The sequence below is a fragment of the Cibotium barometz genome, chromosome 11 (assembly GCF_041138505.1).
Source record: "Cibotium barometz isolate CiBa-2024 chromosome 11, ASM4113850v1, whole genome shotgun sequence".
NCBI lineage: Eukaryota > Viridiplantae > Streptophyta > Polypodiopsida > Cyatheales > Cibotiaceae > Cibotium > Cibotium barometz.
This window is the reverse complement of record NC_141056.1, coordinates 33462806-33482414: the sequence shown is the minus strand read 5'-3', so window position 1 is coordinate 33482414 and position 19609 is coordinate 33462806. Positions and strand designations below refer to the sequence as shown.

The 19609-nt window shown below is 39.8% G+C and overlaps 2 protein-coding genes across 2 annotated transcripts; one reads left to right on the top strand and one right to left on the bottom strand.

The window, feature by feature from the left end:
* Positions 1-2239: 2239 nt before the first annotated feature.
* On the top strand, positions 2240-2893 carry LOC147634082 (uncharacterized). The gene has a single exon (XM_086805188.1). The coding sequence runs from the start codon at positions 2240-2242 to the stop codon at positions 2891-2893; it is 654 nt and encodes a 217-aa protein (XP_086661314.1).
* A 464-nt stretch (positions 2894-3357) lies between these two features.
* On the bottom strand, positions 3358-7339 carry LOC147634081 (pentatricopeptide repeat-containing protein At3g09040, mitochondrial-like). The gene has a single exon (XM_086805185.1). The coding sequence runs from the start codon at positions 7020-7022 to the stop codon at positions 3510-3512; it is 3513 nt and encodes a 1170-aa protein (XP_086661311.1). The 5' UTR covers positions 7023-7339; the 3' UTR covers positions 3358-3509.
* Positions 7340-19609: the final 12270 nt, after the last annotated feature.

The following is a 19609-nucleotide window of genomic DNA, read 5'->3' as shown; positions in this document are numbered from 1 at the left end:
ATTTCTCTTTTCTTTAATAAAAATATCCATTAATTTAATATGCCAATAATTTTACTTTTACTATTTAAATGATTGAATTTCAAATGTCATGAGAAATCCTCTTTTATCATTTAAATATTTCTCATGCATAAAATAAATTTATCTAAAATTTCTCTTTGAATTTAAATAAAATATCCATTAATTTCAATATGCTAAGAATTTCACTTTTACTATTTAAATGATTGAACTTCAAATGTCATAAAAATTTCTCTTTTATCATTTAAATATTTTTCATGCATAAAATAAATTTATCTAAAGTTTCTCTTTGAATTTAAATAAAATATCCATTAAATTCAATATACTAAGAATTTCATTCTTCCTTTTTAAATGATTGAATTCTAAATGTCATGAAAATTTCTTTTTTATCATTTAAATAAAATTATCTTAATTTTCTCTTTTCTTAATTATTTGATTATACATAAATCTTAAAAATTAGTTTTCCATTGAATGTGATGAAAATCATTCTTTTAGCCTAGGATATTCAATCCTAGAATATGGTAGGAAGTCCTCTTTTCACGTTATGCATAAGAATAAATTATGTATCAATTTCTTAAAAATTTTATCATAGCTCTACTGCTGTTACTGATAATTTTTAATATTTTTTAAAAAAATAAGACTTAGTAATGTAATTATGATAGTATAGCTATCTTTTAACCTTAAATCGGATTTAACTCATAAGATTATCATAATTTACTAGCATATAAGTATAAAAAACTATTTTCTTAACCTCTAGCTTCACAAGCCTAGAGTTTGATTTGTGAATTGAGAATTTCTCCATGAGAAGCATCAATTGAATAGAGAATTGGTCATAGGAATGACCATTCTTTGGGAGAGAGAGAAATAAACATAAAAAGCATCCTAACTAAGCATAAATGTAAACTTTTCTTAATTATTCATTACAACTCTTAAGAAAAGCTTGATTTGTATTATAAAAACTTAATTTAGAAACTTCTCAAGCTTGAGAGGGATTGAGAAGTGAAAACATTGAGAATAGTAGAGAAAAAACCATAAAATTATACTTTACCTCTTATTTTTGCTTGCTTCTCTATCTTAGAAGAAGCCCCCAACCAATCAATTAGTTAGTGTGTTGAAAGGAAAGCTCCAAGGATGGTTGAAGAGAGAGAGAGAGGCTCCACTCTCTCCAAAAGAAGAGGATTTTTAAAGAATAATAAAAAATATCATTATTTTAATATAATACTGGCATGATACAGTTCACAGATTTTTTTTACAAAAGACTAAGGATCTATTTATAGGTGAGGAAGGTCTCTAACCAAGTCCAACTAGGTTCTAGAGTTTTCCAGGTTCAGTTTGGTTAAATTTGGACAAGATTTGGACCTAGTTTGACTCCCTTTTGATTTGGAGAGCCTAGGTTTAGCTCTCCATTGCATCTCCACATCATTCTCGTTCATTTAGTTATTATTTAGCGTCATTGGTCTCAACTATAGTTTTTTTCATACAGCATTTAAAGTAGATTATCATTGAGGTTAGCCCAGCAAATGTTATGCAGGTATGCATGGATAACACATCGAATTGCGTTCGGGCTAGGGAATTGGTTGAACAAGAGTGGCCGACCATTCTCTACACTAGCTGTGCATGCCATTCCTTGGACCTCTTGTTTGAAGACATTGGCAAAATTTGCGGAAGTGCTAAACCAAGCAACTCAAGTTGTTACATTTGTCACAAGGAAGTCCACAATGTTGACATTGTTTAGAAAACCCAGCAAGGACGACTTGGTGAAGCCTTCTGCAACTCGGTTTACATAATTTTTTATTAGGCTGGTTACTCTCTTGGATGAGAGATGTATGCAGGGTGTGCGCAAGCTGATGATTGATGATAAATTTGAAAAAATGAAGGCATCAAAGACCCCTCAGGCAATTGAGGTGTTAGACATAGTGTTCTTTGGATCTTTTTGGCAAGAGGCAAGAACCATTGTCAAGATACGCGCTCCCATTTTGAAGATTTTCCGATTGGCTGACAGGAAAGGAGCCACCATGGGCCTCATGTATGAGCTTACAGATCGTATGGTAGAGCAAGTACAAAACATACAAGGCATTGAGGCCAATAAAATTAAAAAATCAAAGATCTATGCATTGGTAGATGGAAAATGATGCACACACCATTGCATGTTGTGGGCTATATCTTGCATCTTGTATAGAAAGGAAAAGAGCAAGATAGTGACTTAGAGCTACATGATGGATGGATGACATTGTTGAAAAAATACACTAAGGGTGATTTGGCCTTGCAAGGAGATCTCATTGATGAGCTGGACAAGTATAAGCGAGAAAGTGGCACATTTGCTCGTCCCATTGCAAAAGATGAGAAAAGAATGCAAGAGGGTGTGAAATGGTGGGAGACATTTGGGGTTTGCACACCCAAATTACAAGCTCTTGCACTTAGGGTGCTTTCTCAAGGCACACGTGCCTCCCCATGTGAAAAAACTCGGAGCACATTTTCTCTCATTCATACTAAGAGAAGAAACAAGCTTCTTCCTTCTCATATGGAGAAGCTTGTTTTCATACACACAAACTTGAGGCTCATCTCCAAGATCAAAGAAAGAGACTATGAGAGGATGGAAATCACATTGAATATGCTTTACAAAGAAAAAGATGAGGAGCGCTTCATTGCCTTGCAAGATTTGCAAGAGGCTATTGCAGAGGCAAATGAGGCTTTGGAGTCTCTTTCGATTGCTCCACTCTCTACGTATGGCCAACCATTCTCTAGCCATGTTGGGACATCATGCTCAGTTGCTACCAAGGCTTATGAGTTTGATGATGATGATGAGGAGGAGGGGTTTGTAGATGAGGATGAGGAGCACGTTGATCATGCAGATGAGGGGAGCTTTGATGAGGCTTAGGGTTACTTAGTATTCTTCCACTCTCTACTTATGTTTTGTCCACTTGCTACTTATGTTTTTCTTCACTGCTCCGGAGTCGGTCTATAGGTTTTGCTGCTTGCCCACTGAGCAGTGAGCATCCATGTTTTTGCTCGCTTCCACTCATGTTTTATTTAGTTTCTTGAGGCTTGGACCTCCAAATGTTTGTCCACATGGCACAACCTACAGGTGACAGGTTTTGACATTTGCCCACTCCACGCTCCCTACTTACGTAACATGTTACATGATACATCATTGATCATACATGTAATGACGTATGATGTAAATAGTAATATAAAGTCTGGAGTTTGGATTCTGGCTCTACATCATTTATGTTTTTTCTAATCCCAAAATCTTTGCAATTTCAAGTTTCTTTGGCTTTTTGCGTCATATGTAGCATGTTTTTCCTTAAATTTAGGGTGCCGTATGGTATCCAACGTATGGAATTTCTTGGGGGTGTGAACTGTACTTTTTCCGTACTTCCATACCCGTATGCATTTGCCGTATGGAAAAACTATGCTATTACCCCCAACAAAAAATGAATGCACAATTTTGATGGTGTAATCAGTTCACCAACAAGCCTCTTCCATGCTTGTTTTTACACTCTCATTGCCTCAAACTTGTTCAGGTCCTCCTGCCAGTCAGCACCCGCATAAATGTGAGACATTAAGACGTAAGCCATAGCATCCTTTTCATCCAGACACACTGCATGTTCAAAGGCCTGTTTTCCAAACTTCACATTTCCCCAATATCTACAAGAACCCAACACGGTATCCCATAACACAAGATTAGGACGGAACGGCATCTTCTTGATCATTGCTACTGCCTTATCTAACTGGCCTGCACGGCCTAAGAGATCAACCACGTGAGTGTGGTGCTCAAGAGTTGGAACGATGCCATACTGTCTGCTCATGGCCTCAAAATATGTCTGACTCTTATTAAATAGACCTGAGCGACTGCATGTACTGAGAACAACCACGAAGATGACCGGATCTGGCTTTATACCTTCCCCTAGCATTCTCTCAAAAATATAAAAAACATTTTCACTTTTGCCAAGCTGGGCATATCCTGCAATTAGTGCAGTCCATGAGACTACATCTTGAACTGGAAGCTTGTCAAACACTCGCTGTGCTATGGCAGGCAAACCACATTTGGCGTACATATCAACCAAGGTGCTGCCAACAAAAAGGTCTCTTTTCAGCAACCCCCGTCTTTCTATTTCAGCATGTATTTCTTGACCCTTGCCTATGGCTCCTATGTTGCCACAAGCTTTCAAGCAGCAAACAAACGTGGCAGCGTTTGGGGAGACACCCTCCAGTTGCATCTGCTCAAAACACTTGAGTGCTTCCTCACCATGCCCGTGCTCAGCATATCCAGCCATAAGTGCATTCCATGAGACAATGTTTCGAACTTGGAGCTTGTCAAACACTTGCTGTGCTTTTGCAAGGTAGCCATTCTTGGCATGCATATGAACCAAGGTGCTGCCAACAAGGTGGTCACTTTCCACCAACCCCTTTCTTTCAATCTCAGCAAGTATTTCACTGCCCTTGCCTGTGGCTCCTATGCTCCCGCAAGCTTTCAAGCTGCAAACAAACGTGACAGCATCCGGGGAGACATCCGTGAGTTGCATTTGTTCAAAACACTTCACTGCTTCCTTGCCATGCCCATGATCAGCATATCCTGCAATTAATGCATTCCACGAGATTACATCTCGAACTGGAAGCTTGTCAAACACTCGCTGTGCTTTTGAAAGTAAGCCACACTTTGCATACATATCGACAAGGGTGTTGCCAACAAGGAGATCTCTTTCCAGCAACCCCTGTCTTTCAATCTCAGCATGTATTTCTCGGCCCTTGTCTGTGGCTCCTATGCTGCCACAAGCTTTCAAGCTGCAGACAAATGTATAAGCATTTGGGGAGACACCCTCAAGTTGCATCTTTTCAAAACACTCAAGTGCTTCCTCACCATGCCCATGTTCCACATATCCTGCGATTAGTACGGCCCATGAGCCTACATCTCGAACTGGCATCTTGTCAAGCACTTGTGCTGCTATGGCAAGCGAGCCACATTTGGCATACATATCAACCAAGTTGTTGCCAACAACAAGGTCTCTTTCCAGCAACCCCTGTCGTTCAATCTCAGCATGTATCTCGTGGCCCTTGTCTATGGCTCCTAGGCTACCACAAGCTTTCAAGCTGCAAACAAATGTGACAACATTTGGGGAGACACCCTCGAGTTGCATCTGTTCAAAACACTTGAGTGCTTCTTCACTGCACCCATGTTCAGCATATCCTGCAATCAGTGCAGTCCATGAGACTACATCTCGGTCTGAAAGATTATCAAACACTTGCTTTGCTATGGCAAGCAACCCACATTTGGCATACATATCAACCAAGGTGCTGCCAACGAAAAAGTCTTTATCCAATAACCCCTGTCTTTCAATCTCAGCATGTATTTCTCGGCCCTTGCCCGTGGCACCTATGCTGCCACAAGCTTTCAAGCTGGAGACAAACGTGACAGCATTCGGGGAGACACCCTCAAGCTGCATCTGTTCAAAACACTTGACTGCTTCCTCACCGTGCCCATGTTCAGCATACCCCGAGATTAATGCATTCCATGAGACTACGTTTCGAACAGAAAGCCTGTCAAACACTTGCTGTGCTTTTGCAAGTGAGCCACATTTAACATACATATCAAGCAAGCTATTGCCAACAACAAGGTTTCTGTCCAGCAACCCATGTCTTTCAATCTCAGCGTGTATTTCTTTGCCCCTGTCTGTGGCTCCTATGCTGCCACAAGCTTTCAAGCTGCAAACAAGTGTGACAGCATTTGGGGAGATACACTCAAGTTGCATCTGTTCAAAACACTTGAGTGCTTCTTCACCATGCCCATGTTCCACATATCCTGCAATTAGTGTGGTCCACAAGACAACGTCTCGAATTGGAAGCTTATCAAACACTTGCTTTGCTTTTGCAAGCAAACCACATTTGGCATACATGTCGACCACAGCACTGCCAAGAAAAAGGTTTCTTTCAAGCACCCCGTTACTTTCAATCTCAGCATGTATTTCTTGACCCTTATTTGTGGCTCCTAAGCTGCCACAAGCTTTCAAACTGCAAACAAACGTGAAAGTATTTGGATAGACACCCTCGAGTCGCATCCGTTCAAAATATTTGAGTGCTTTCTCACTATGCCCATGTTCAAGGTATCCTGCAATTAGTGCAGTCCATGATACTACGTCTCTAACTGGAAGTTTGTCAAACACTTGTTGTGCTATGGCAAGCGCACCACATTTGGCATACACATCGACCAAGGTGTTGCCAACAACAAGGTCTCTTTCCAACAACCCCTGTCTTTCAATCTCAGCATGTATTTCTTGGACCTTGCCTGTGGCTCGTATGTTGCCACAAGCTTTCAAGCTGCAAACGAACGTGAAAGCATTTGGGGAGACACCCTCGCGTTGCATCTGTTCAAAACACTTCAGTGCTTCCTCACCATACCCATGTTCAGAATATCCTGTGATTAGTGCAGTCCACGAGACAACATCTCTAACTGGAAGATTGTCAATCACTTTCTGTGCTTTTTCAAGGGAGCCACATTTGGCATACATATCGACCAAGGTACTGCCAACAAAAAGGTTTCTTTCAAGCAACCCCACTCTGGCAACCTCCGAATGTATTTCGACGCCTCTTTCCAGATCTTTGAGCTTCGCACAAGCCTTCAGTAAGGCCACAAAAGTATGCCCACTGAGATGTACAGAATCATCCTTTTGCATTTTCTGGTACAGGGCGAGAGCGTGTTGTGGCTTCCCACATTGGATATAACCAGTGATGAGGACATTCCACGACCATTCACTCTGATACAGCAACCTGTCAAAAACCTGCTGGGCATCACGTATGCTTCCGACTGCCACCAATATCAAGACAAGGTAGTTCCCCAGTGATGTATGAGTTTCCAGCCCACTTTTGCGCATGTAGGCATGCACGCGTAAAGCATGCGCTCGGTCTCTCTCCTTCCTGCACTTGTGCAAGATGCGTGCAAAGTCATCAACGGAAGGCTGAGGTAGTACCCCTTCCTCCACGGAACGCAGTGCCCCCTCTAAGTTGAGCATCCTCTGGGGCCTTTAGGTTTGTCTGTAGCACGCACACAGGACAGAGGAGACAACCTAATTAAGAAAGAAAGAAAGGGACTTACTTTACTCCCAGCACGCAGTAGTCCTTCCACAGCCGCTGGAAGTCTGTAGGTTGATGATTGGCCTACTGTGCATGCATAGACAGAGAGCCTATGCACATGACTATCTCCGGCCAGTTTCGCTCGGCCCAAAACTGACCTGGCCGATCGGGCGGAGGCCTTTCTCGCCCGTAACGGGAGAGGTTCACTTGTAAAATAAACAAAGGTTCACTTGTCATCACCCATCACTACGTTCACTCCTATACTAGTATTGCACCCGCGCATTGGTGCTGAGGACCAAGGTTCTAGAAAAGAACTATTCCCTCTCTACTACAACCATCTCTCTCTCTCTCTCTCTCTCTCTCACACACACACACATGCACATGCACATGACCCTCTCCCTCTCTCTGTCACGTACACACACTCTCAAATGTTGAAACTCTCTCTCTCTCTCTCTCTCTCTCACACACACACACACATGCACACACTCCCTCTCTCTTCTTACACTCTCCCACACATAGAAGCGCTCTCTCTCTCTCTCTCTCTTTCAATCTCTCTCTCTCTCTCTCTCTCACTCTCACTTACACTCTCTCTCTCTCTCTCTCTCTCTTTCACGCACACATACACATATGTAAATATATAGTATATACAATATTATGTTTTAGATACATAAACCTATACATAGACACATATACTTATACATATATACACGTATTCAAAAATATAAATACAAACATCGACATAATTTAATTAATTTTGATTAAATTCTAATGTGCGGAGATGGGTGATAAGTTGTGGTCACTTTTAAATATATAGATAGATATATCATACACACATCTAAACACACACACACACACACACAAACATATATATATATATATATATATATATATATATATATATATATATATATATATACATACATACATACATATGTATGTATGTATATATAAATGTAAATAAAAACACACACACACACACACACACATGTATACACACATATACATATATGTTTTCTATTTAATTTATATTTTATTAAAAGCTACTTTTTATTCTCTATCTCTCACTCTCTTTCTCTCTCTTTTCACCCTCCCTCATTACATCTCTCTCTCTCTCTCTCTCTCTCTCTCTCTCTCTCTCTCTCTCTCTCCAGGTCTGCCCCATCTCACTCTCTCTCAAGCACATTCTACACATAGATACAGATGTACGCACATGCATGCATATACTCTCTCTCTCTCTCTCTCTCTCTCTCTCTCTCTCACACACACACACACATGTACACACCGCACATACACTAATCTAAACGCACACTCTCTCCTCCCACACAAACTATCTCCTACGTAGAAATTATCTGCCTCTCTCTCTCTCTCTCTCTCTCTCTCTCTCTCTCTCACACACACACACACACACACACACACACATGTACACACTGCACATACACTAATGAAAACACACACTATCTCCTCCCACACAAACTATCTCCTACATAGAAATTCTCAGCCTCTCTCTCTCTCTCTCTCTCTCTCTCTCTCTCTCACACACACACACACACATACACTTAAATAGATTTACACACATATATATAATTTTAATTAATTAAATTTTAATGGTAGGGATGAGTGGTGAGGTGTGTTCACTCTCAAATAAATGCATCTTACATGTAATCTCTCTCTCTCTCTCTCTCTCTCTCTCTCTCTCTCTCTCACACACACACACACACACATGCACATGCACACCCTCTTTCTCTCACATACACATGCACACACTCTCAGTAAGGTATCAGCCATGGAAATATCGAATAGGAGACCTAGTGATTCCATCTCTGAGTATGTTCTTAACAGCTCTAGGAATGAGCAAGGTATGTGGGTTGGAGAGAGATTTAGAATTAATGATTGGGTTTACTTACAGCCAAGCTTAAGAGGGCCACACAGAGTCAAAGCTTGTGGTGTTTTATAACATCATTGGAAGGGAATATATCTATCTTTCAAGAAAACTCAAAATGAAGGCATGGTGGCAGTAGTTCAACATGTCTACATGGCTTCAAACATTCATCAAATGGCAAAAACCAAGTTTCCTTGTAATTGTAAGTATTTTGTCACTAATGTGGCTCTATTCAAATCATTTTATTATACCCTTGTTGTTCACTTCTTTTTTTCTTTGGTGGTTTTGTGTATGCAGACATATTTCCATCAAGTTATATAGAGGAACAACCATTGAAGAGCATAAGAGGCATCTTCAGTGCTTTCCATTTCACAATAGGTGATGTTTTATTTCCCAACAAGAACCCTAGGACACTTCTTGGCAGTAGAATACTCTTTTTCACACACTCTTACATAGTTCCCTCTAGGCCTAAAGACTATGGAAGACTTGAAAAGCTTCTATTTCCCTCATTAGGCAGTATAGAGTGGCCAATCCCAGACAAACAGAGTGTAGATGCCTTCAAATAAAAGACGATTAGTGATATCCAATCCTCTTTAAAATTTATGGAGCCCTCTCGATTAGTGATATCCAATCCTCTTTAAAATTTATGGAGCCCTCTCGATTAGTAGGTCTTAGTTGGTATGCTTCCATTCATCTTTTGTGCACGTGTTTTGTAAGCTCTTGCCAAGCCACTCCAGTAATGTTTATTTTGCAAGAAATTGGAAATACATGGGATATAGTGGAAGGGGTGCATAATGGAGATGTATATTCTTGCAAAGTTACGATTTCAAGTATCACATTTCGATACTTTAAAGCATGCTCAAATTTATACATCTGATTCCACTACGAGCGATGGATGAAGAAAAAGAGAGAGTGGATACCATTGCAGTCATGTGAGGGTGTTGATTCACCCATAGAACTACCAGTCAAACTACCCAATGGCACCATTGACCTTGTCAATGCTAGCAAAGAATGGAGCTTAGCAAAAATTTGAGAACACCCCTACTGATCATGGGATTTGAGGAAGAACAAGATGCAAGCTTCAAGATAGAACGTCGAAGGTATTAGCTTTTTCCTCATTGATTTTTGAGTTAATTTTTCTTAACCATACATGCTTTGGTGATATTTGTTCATATGTGTTTGTGTAGAGTGGGAGACGTATGGAGAAGTCTTTCATGTTTCGTGATTCTTTGAGGGACAGGAGTGTGGAATTGCAATTAGGAGTGTAATTGGGTAATGTCAATGTAATTATTTTTTCTTGTAATCCAAGTTTTTCCTTTTTGGTCAAATAATGTAATGAATGGAACGGACTATTTGGATCGAGCTTGAATGATCGCAAAAATAAGTTCAATTTGGATAAGTTTGTACAAACTTATTATTTTGATATGTTTGATTAAATATATTACTTGGATTAAATAGTATAATTAAAATGACTACGTTTAATAAAGTATTTTGGGTGGTCGACCCTTTTTTGTTAAGTGTGAAATTATCGATTTCAAACCTTGATTTTTTTGTATAAATAGGGAACCTCCCTCATTTTTTGTCATTTGTATCACTAGCACTCACGTGCACTTTGCAAGCCAAGCTGTAGAGAATATATACTAGCAAAGTGCACGCGAGTGTAGAGAATATATACTAGCAAAGTGCACTCGCGTGCACTTTGCTAGTATATATTCTCTACAGCTTGGCTTGCACTCTCATCACAATCCTAATGGATCATTCCATGGTGTATGAGAACTTTCTTGCATTCCTAGAGAGGACTGAGTGGGCTGGCCAATAAGAGCTATTTCACATTTTCTCTCGCACCATTAACTTCGAAGCAACTATCCTCCTCGCCGAACATGACTACAAGGAGACCTTGGAGTACATGGAAAAATACATAAAGCTCTTTTCTGTGATCATCCCCAACAATAACACTCTCTGAGTCCCTTTTGTGAGCTTCTATGCTACATTAACAAAACCGATGCAAACTATCCTAAGAGATCGCGTAGGTACCAACAAGATGTACAAGCAGATGGGCACTTCAAGGTGCTCTTCACTCAGGAAATGGCTAGCTCCATAGTGGTAGATGGAGTGGAGTTTCTCTTCTTGCAGGACTTAGAAAAAATGTTTAAAGTAAAGAAAGATGAGTGCTTGTCTCTCCTTGCCATTGGGCTAGATTGTCCACTTGACAACCGTATCCTCTTAATAGATGACAAAGAAACTTGTACCGGTGGTATGATGTTAGAGAGTGTCCAATTTGTTCAAGGGAAAATACAAGAAGCTAATCAGGGTCAGGTGCCTGAGGAGGAATTCAAAGAAGTACAAGCTAGCTTGCTCCAAGTCAGCTTGGTGCATTCACCTCCTCAACAATTGGAGGAGCACAAGTCGCATTGAGTAGCCAGATGTGATAGAATCTAATGAACTACACTCGATAAGTTAATAATCCCCAGTTGTTCACTCCTATTCATGGCATGATTGATTACTAAAATGTGGTTTGTATGAAGCATGTCATAGAGCTGGATGCTTGGGCACATCATAAGGGTGGCACAAGGGATCCCTTTGGAACGAACTCTGCATTGTCCTATTACATGGGTCGTATTCCAACAAAAGACATTGTGGTTGTCCATAGAATGCTTTTAGCCCTATGGGAGGATTCCAACTTTTAGCTCTAAGGCCTTATCCAAAGTGTTGTGCTTGTCTAGCGTCTTCCCAAGAATGTGGAGAAAATTATTCTCATCAGCAAGTTGGCCAATTTTCAACCTTTCAAGGGAGGCTACACTCCTAAGGTCCTTGTTAATATAGCCATTGCTGAAAGTGTAGGAGATAGAGATGCCGTGTGCATTGTAGATTCCATCATGGCCAAAACTCTTCCCCTTAACAAGAGAAGACGCAAGTCCTCAAAAAAGAAGCAATCTAAAGACTGAAAAAAATTGGGATGTAAATTGTAATGCTTATCATGTAATCCCCTGTTTTGGTAATAAAAATACACTTTTTTTGAACTATCCTACGAGGGGCCCAATTTTAATTTTTGTAGTTGAATTTTACATGACGTGATTTTTTTTACTATGCAATTGATTATGAATTTGTAATTTAATTGAGTGAGTTCAATTTTGTAGTTGAGTTTGTACTAATTAATTGAATTTTTGTAATTATATTTGAAATCAATTTAAAAAAACATTTTGAACATTTTTTTTTGAGCATGTACATACCTTCCAAGCCCTCCCCTAGGCCTCAAGGGGGCTACATGGGCCTAGAAGTCCCTAGGCTAGCACAAGGTGACATGGGACCAGCGCCCCGTGCTAGCCTGGGGCCTTCCGGGTGGCCCACCCTGAGGCCTTGGGGAGGCTCAACAAAAATATTCTGGATAATCTGAAAAAAAAATCTAGTTTTCCCTGAAAAATTTTGTTGCACATTTAGAATTCAATTTTGCGATTCAAATGAGCAAAAAAAATTGTAAACCTGTAAGCTCTCTAGAAGAATTTACAAAAAATTGCACTTATGTGTTTTATAACTTGCTGTGAGAAACATGGTGCAATCGAGTTCAATTTTGCACATGGTACATTAATAAAATATATTTCAAACTTCAAGATTTCAAAATGTGTTCCAAAACAAAAATCCATGACTATACAAGATTAAATGAGACAAGACAAAAAAAACTTGAGCTTTCTATTGATAAAGATAAGTTCTTACATAGCAGCACTACTGATTATTATAAGTCTTGACGACGCAAAAGCCTAGCTAATTTAAGATCCTTCGTCATTATAATAACCCTCTTAGCATGGATAGCACAGAGGTTTGCATCCTCAAAAAAGGTCACCAAAAAAGATTCTACAACTTCTTGTAAAGCTCCCAAGGCAAGGCTTTGCACATGATAGTCTTGAGAGTAACTATATAGGATTTCTTTTACAAGATGTGTGAAAGGTTCCTTGGGAAATAAGGAGATCCACAGTTTTTTAAAATCTATGTACCTCCTGGAGTGCCTTGAATTCATATTTCCTCCTCCTCCTTGGTGCACGTGGAGGCACATTCGGGTTCTGAGGCCTTGGAGGACGAGGAGTCTTCTTCCAATCAGGTCCCTTGGGGCACTATGGCGAGGTTGTGGTGGAGGTTTTGCTGCTTGCTCTGCTATGGTGGTGCTTATAAATATAAAATCCCAAGTGCACTCCCCTCACTTGTAGAGCCTCCTTGTCCTCCGCCTGCTTCTTGGACTTCCTCTCGTGTTGGAAGGGGACCCATATTAGTAGGGAGGGTCTTCCCAGCACGTTGCCCTCGTGGAGGTGGAATATTTTATCCTTCCCATGGTGGAGGACCTTGCTTCTGCTCATACTCCTACTCCTGCTCCTGCTTCTACTCCTGATCATTGTTAGTTGATGATTCTATACTATCTAGATCGCGACGAGGACGCTTTCCACTACTAGCAGCATTGGCAGGACGTTTCTTGAAATAGATTCCCTTTGCCCTATAATGTAGGGAGGGTCTTCCCAGCACGTTGCCCTCATGGAGGTGGAATATTTTATCCTTCCCATGGTGGAGGACCTTGCTTCTGCTCATACTCCTACTCCTGCTCCTGCTTCTACTCCTAATCATTGTTAGTTGATGATTCTATACTATCTAGATCGCGACGAGGACGCTTTCCACTACTAGCAGCATTGGCAGGACGTTTCTTGAAATAGATTTCCTTTGCCCTATAATGTGACTTCTCCATCCCTTGGGTGCTCCACATGTTGAGGAAACCATACTTTTCCAAGATGATCCATGAGCGTAAACAATATACTGGAAACAAGCAATTATATGAGTGATTATAAATACATATAGATTGTAACAACTTGATAATAACAAAAAAGTACCATGTAATGGGTGATTTATCTTCCCCCCCAACTATCAATGTTGAGTAAACTTGATGTGACTGTTGTCTTGAATATGCTTCATTGTTCAACGTTGGTAGTACTCAATACCATGATTGACACCATCTTGTCAAAATAAGCCCAAACCTTTGCCTGCTTATTACAAAGACTTGCATCCTTGTCACAATCAGTGGTACACTTGTATAACTCTTTACACAACTCCCATCTTGCTTTTGGAGTTTTTCCCCGACGTGTTGTGCAAAAAACGCCTAGCCTTTGCTCCAGTCATTTTGATACTTGTTGCACCACAACATGATTATCTCCAGACATCTTTACATCTTTCACTATTTTGATGTTGCCTCCATGCACCCCTAGAGAGTTGACTAGATCCTCCACTTTGGAAATGGCTTCCATGGATCGAGCAGCTGGCTTCATAGTGAATGCAAAGTCAATATTCTCATCATGGCATGTAATGTGTAGAAGTGATTTTTTTAACGTGAGAATGAAATAATGGGATTCCATGTAAGATCCTTTGCATCCTTATCTAGCGATGCTTCCAAGGTGCATGATATGACTTCATCAATCTATCACAATTCATATTCTTTCTTGCACTTTTGCTTTGATTTCTTTATGCATAGAGGGCAAGGAAGTAAAGAGGTAGCACTTGTGTCACAACCAAACATACATTTGATTGTTTTCAAATCTCCTCCTAAATTCCAATCCACTATAAAAGTAAACACACCTGGAACTTCAAGTTGTTCACCATTTATTTGTTGCTTGATGACCTCAACAATCCAAGGAAATCCTTGAAGTATCCAATCTAGTATTTCATGGTTCTCCTTTGGCACCTCAAAATCTCTTAACCACCAATTGTATTTTTTAGATTGAACACTGAAAGAAGACACATTGTCCTTGTCCTTTGCATGTGCCATTTCCTCATTCATGAGTGTAAGTCCCATTCTTTCCAATCTATGCCCTTTGACAATTTGACACTCATCTAGCTTCAATATGAAAGAGACCACTCCCATAGACTATACAATCATGAAGCAACACATGATTAGATATACATGCTATTTGATTTTTCACCACCATGAATAAGAAAGTTTTATTCATACTAACCTTCATGAGAGACTTTATAAAATTTGATCATTGCGTATTGAAGTCTCTTTAAATACACGAAAATTCTATTGTAGAAAGCATTCTAATCTACTTTGATATCACCCTTGGATTTGTCCTTTAATACTTTTGTTCCCTCCAAATGGAAATACTCACCAACAAGTGATCTTACGTGTGCATTGTTTGTCTTCTTTGCCAATACAACTTTGTACGGAGGTGGAAGCAAGTGGCTTTTGATCCTACCTTGTTTGTGAGTGAAGAGCCTCCTTTGTGATGGCATGGATGGACTAATAGTCTTTGCGACTTATACTTGCTTCATCACAAGCACTTTGAATATCATTTGCACTCAAGATCCCCTCAATGTCCTTCATGATATCTTTCGTCAAAACATCACAAAATCCCTTTTAATTAGAGCTCGGGGGGTTCACTATATGTAAACCCTATGTATCACATGCGTTCAAGACCTACTTTAAAAACCCCTTATCTTCTGTGAATTTTTTATGAATAAAACACACCCTTTTTCTATTCAACCTATGAATACCCCCTTTTAAATGGTACCCTTCTGTATGTAAAAAATGTGTAAAAAAGGATTTTAAAAATCCCTTCTGTTGAACCCATGTGCTATGCTTACATATTTATAAGTGACACCCCCCCCTCCGAGAATTGGACTCACAAACAATAGCCAACATGTCCTGCTTACTAATGCAACCTTTCAAAAGACTTTGGGTATGTGTTTGTGAATTCCCCGTCGATGCATCAATCATAAAGTTCCTGAAATATAAACGTTGAAGACAACTATTAGTTATAGAACTTTTATTAAAATTATTCAACACTCAATTATTTTTAATCACTTTATTGCCATGATTCGCCTTTTCATAGCACCATCGTCTATTGCAAGCCTATCAATTTCTAATAGCTCTCTTTGGTATTCCCTTGCACACCAACTGGGGTTTTCTTCAAATAATCTAATTTGAGTCTAAGCTTATTTAATTCTTTCTCTTGTTCCTTGATTTGTATCTCCTGGTCTTTATTCTTATTCTTTAAATTTTGCACTTGTTTTGTTAAATCTTCAATATTTGATTGAAGACGCAAATTTGATGTGTATACATTTTGCATGAAAGCCCCGCCCATAGATTGTTAGACGTTTTCAATATCCAAGAAGCCCATTTTCCCCATCACCAATGTGACGTACTAAACTAGTCAGATCAGTGAATGGCGGGTTATCTGAGGTTAATGGGTCACATGGATAGAGCACACCATCAACCTATAAGTCCACATGTTTCTTTCCCTGAGCCCTAAGTAAAGAAGTGGATGCATTATCCAATGGTTGTCTTACGTAAGGACATTTCATTGATGCATATTCCTCTTCTACAAGAATATGAAGATCTATCTTACGTTTTCTTGTGTTAGTAATATCTTCTAAAGGAGGCATGGTTTAGACTAAGGTCAGCACTGAAAGAAGGATTAGAGTAAGATGAAAGGATGATTAAAAGAAAATGAGGTAGTTAGATCTGACTGAAACAATGCGACTGAGGTAGTTAGATCCGACTGAAGCAATGCGATCACAACATTGAGCACTACAAGGTGGTGATCAAGATGGCCCCATCCCGAAAATGCCAAAATGTCACCTTGGGAGAAGCACGCAATAATGAAATTAGAGAAGATGCTCCTAATGCGGCTCCAACCCTCCCATTATTGCAAGCTCCACAAGGGAACGGTGGCCAGGTTAGCTTGATTATCATTTAAAAAGAGTTTTAAATTATTCTTTAATATTAGTATCAATAAATCAAGAAAGAAGATGTAAATGTTTCCATTGAAAAATGTTAGAAATTCTATGAAGCTATTATTTGAAGTGATGTATTTTGTAATCAATGGTTTGTATTGAAATTGCTATCTTTAAGAGAAAGAATACATGTATTTTTTCTCCTGGCTTTGACGCTAACTCTGTTTCTGTGCTTGTGTAGCCAGACGACGGCGCGTTAGGAAAACTCGGGATTGATCCCTGGTATCCCTCATACCATTGGGAGAATGAGGTTTGCCGATTGAGGCGAGTGATTGTGATGTTATCTAGTTTTGTGGGCCCAGGCTAGTACGGTGAATAAGACCACCCTAGCGCGTAGACATCCCTCATACCATTGGGAGAATGAGGTTTGCCGATTGAGGCGAGTGATTGTGATGTTGTCTAGTTCTGAGGGCCCAGGCTAGTACGGTGAATAAGACCACCCTAGCGCGTAGACATCCCTCTGAGGGGTGGGAGGATTGAGCGACGGAGCCTGAGGGGGCAACAAGATGGCTTGAGTCCTCGTCATGGCCGACGACGAGGTGTATGGTCCCGTAGGGTTTTGCCCAGCATGTAGAGGCTGGAAGGCCGAATTCTAGATCATCGGCAGTATAAAGAAAAAGAATAAGAGAACCGATTTGGCTTGTATGGAATTGATTCTCATATAAACTTTTTTCTATAAATCTTGTCTTTGCATTATTATATCAGGGTAAAAGCATTGTATGGTGGCTTAAATAGCTGTGTCCATGTACACCTACTATGACAAACTATAGACTCTATATTTCCATTCCAAGTAGAAAAATACCTATCATGTTGTATATCATTGGAAAGCTTGTAATGTGTAGACTCTATATCCACAATCTCTCACAAATTTTGATGTGATTTGTAAAAGAATTACCATACGCCCATTTTTGTGCTATAGCTATTATTATTCAAATAGTATTGACCATACCATGTTTTTGCTGATTGTGGAAAGAGGATGTTTTAAAACGAACCTTGTGAAAGGGCCTTAATTAAGGAACATGTTTATTTATGTCAAACAATGTGGTAGGATTAATTAGAAAACAAATTGACGCGTAAGTAGGATAGAAAGTGGGAGGATGGAATGCCCCGACGGCACCATCCTACAGACGAGTGGAGCCGATTCGTTGGGTAGCTTTCTAATAGATTAAGTGAAATCCCTACACTCGATAAATAACTTCTCAGGCAACTCTATTCTAAAAGACTAGGCCAGTGTGGCTATGCCTTGGATGGATGAGGAAAAAAGTGTTGTCTATAGAAATCAAGATTAGTAGTTGCTCAAATTATGATCAATTACCCTATGGGTGATTTGATTTTTAAAAGACCACACTCTCCCTGTGAGATAGGACTAGGTCTTACCTACAAATCGTATCCTTGAATCTTTGCATGGTCAAGGTGTCGACGAGTAGGAAAGTTTCTCCAAGTTAAGACTTAGTAGACTATCTTAAGTGTTTTCCCTATTTTTTGGAAGGGGGGAACCTTACAATTGGTATCAGAGCCAATCTTAGCTCCTAGGACTTGCCATTTAAGGACTGTTTTGCAATGTATATTTTACCTAACATAATGCTAATTAATAAAAATGCCTTACTAAGAACAATTTGAATTGATGTTTGAATGATTGTAGGAAGAGGAAGATGTCTACTCGAAATTTCTAGTTTTCTAGTGCATCTTCAAGACCGCTGTCACTCCTTAAATTTCAAGTTCCGTGACACCATGGTGCAAATACTAGAGAAGATATTCCTCCCCCATTTCTCTCATATCGAAAGAGGATGGGTTAGAGATTTTTGGAGTCACGGGCCGAGATATTTCTTCATTCGAGCGGATCGAGTTGGGAACCTTACCATCAACCTAAAGCGGATTCGTTGGATTGAAAAGTTGAAGATGGTTCGTGGGTACTCCCAGGCCCAACACCTTTGTGACTGTAAACGGGATTCGCATACCATAGGACCGTTAGGTTTATGACCGAGTGATGCAGGTCTTACTTGCCGATAGAGTAGTCATGTAGCCCAATCCAGAGTCTACCACCCTTACCATCAGTTTTTCAAGTATTAGAAACTATAGCGGAACCCCCATACTTCATCTATGTGGACCGCTCTACCCTTATGTCATAGTTGAGCTTAGGAATTTCCCTTCATGAGGAATAAGACTAGTTATATTAGTCTCAAATCTTTGTAATAAAACTTGCCCTTGTAAATATTTGGGAAATAAAATGATTTCAATGTTTTACTTTCAAAAAAGCTTAAGCGTTGTGCAAAGTATGAATCTTGTAATCTTAAAAACTTAATCTTACAATGATGGCCAAGATAATCAGCCTCCACTGCCCAATGCACTATACACTGATATCCAGGAGAAGAAGCTCCTACTCAAGCGAATGCAACCTCCCTCCTTTAAGGGAGGAGGTTCAAGGTTGAGAAGGATGCTGAAGTCTAGATTGAAGCGATGGACGATTATTTCCCTACTGCCAGTACTAGAGTAGCAGATCAGTCTATACTTACATGGTTTTACCTCACCGGAGATGCTAAACTCTAGTGGAAACAATGGTGCTATATGACAAGGGAGTCACTGAGCATTCTTAAACGTGGGAAGATATCAAGCAAGCCGTGAAGGAAAGATATCTTCCCCCATCCCATGAGTCCATAAAATGAATGAGTTTTTTAGTCTCAAGCAGTGCAGCTTAACTCTTGAAGACTTTATCACTCTTCAAAAGTATGCCCCAGCTATGACTACTTCCTAGCAAGTGGCTCGTTTCTACCAAGGTTTAAATGAACCCTTAGATTCCTGCCTCGAAGAAATGAGGCCAAGCATGTTACTGGATGCTCTCATACGAGCAAAGCCTCTTGTGAAAGAACCGAGGACCGACAAAGC

What these genes read in the sequence shown, in the direction of transcription:
- LOC147634082 (XM_086805188.1), top strand. Translation starts at nt 2,240, where the DNA reads ATGACATTGTTGAAAAAATACACTAAGGGTGATTTGGCCTTGCAAGGA.
- LOC147634081 (XM_086805185.1), bottom strand. Translation starts at nt 7,022, where the DNA reads ATGCTCAACTTAGAGGGGGCACTGCGTTCCGTGGAGGAAGGGGTACTA.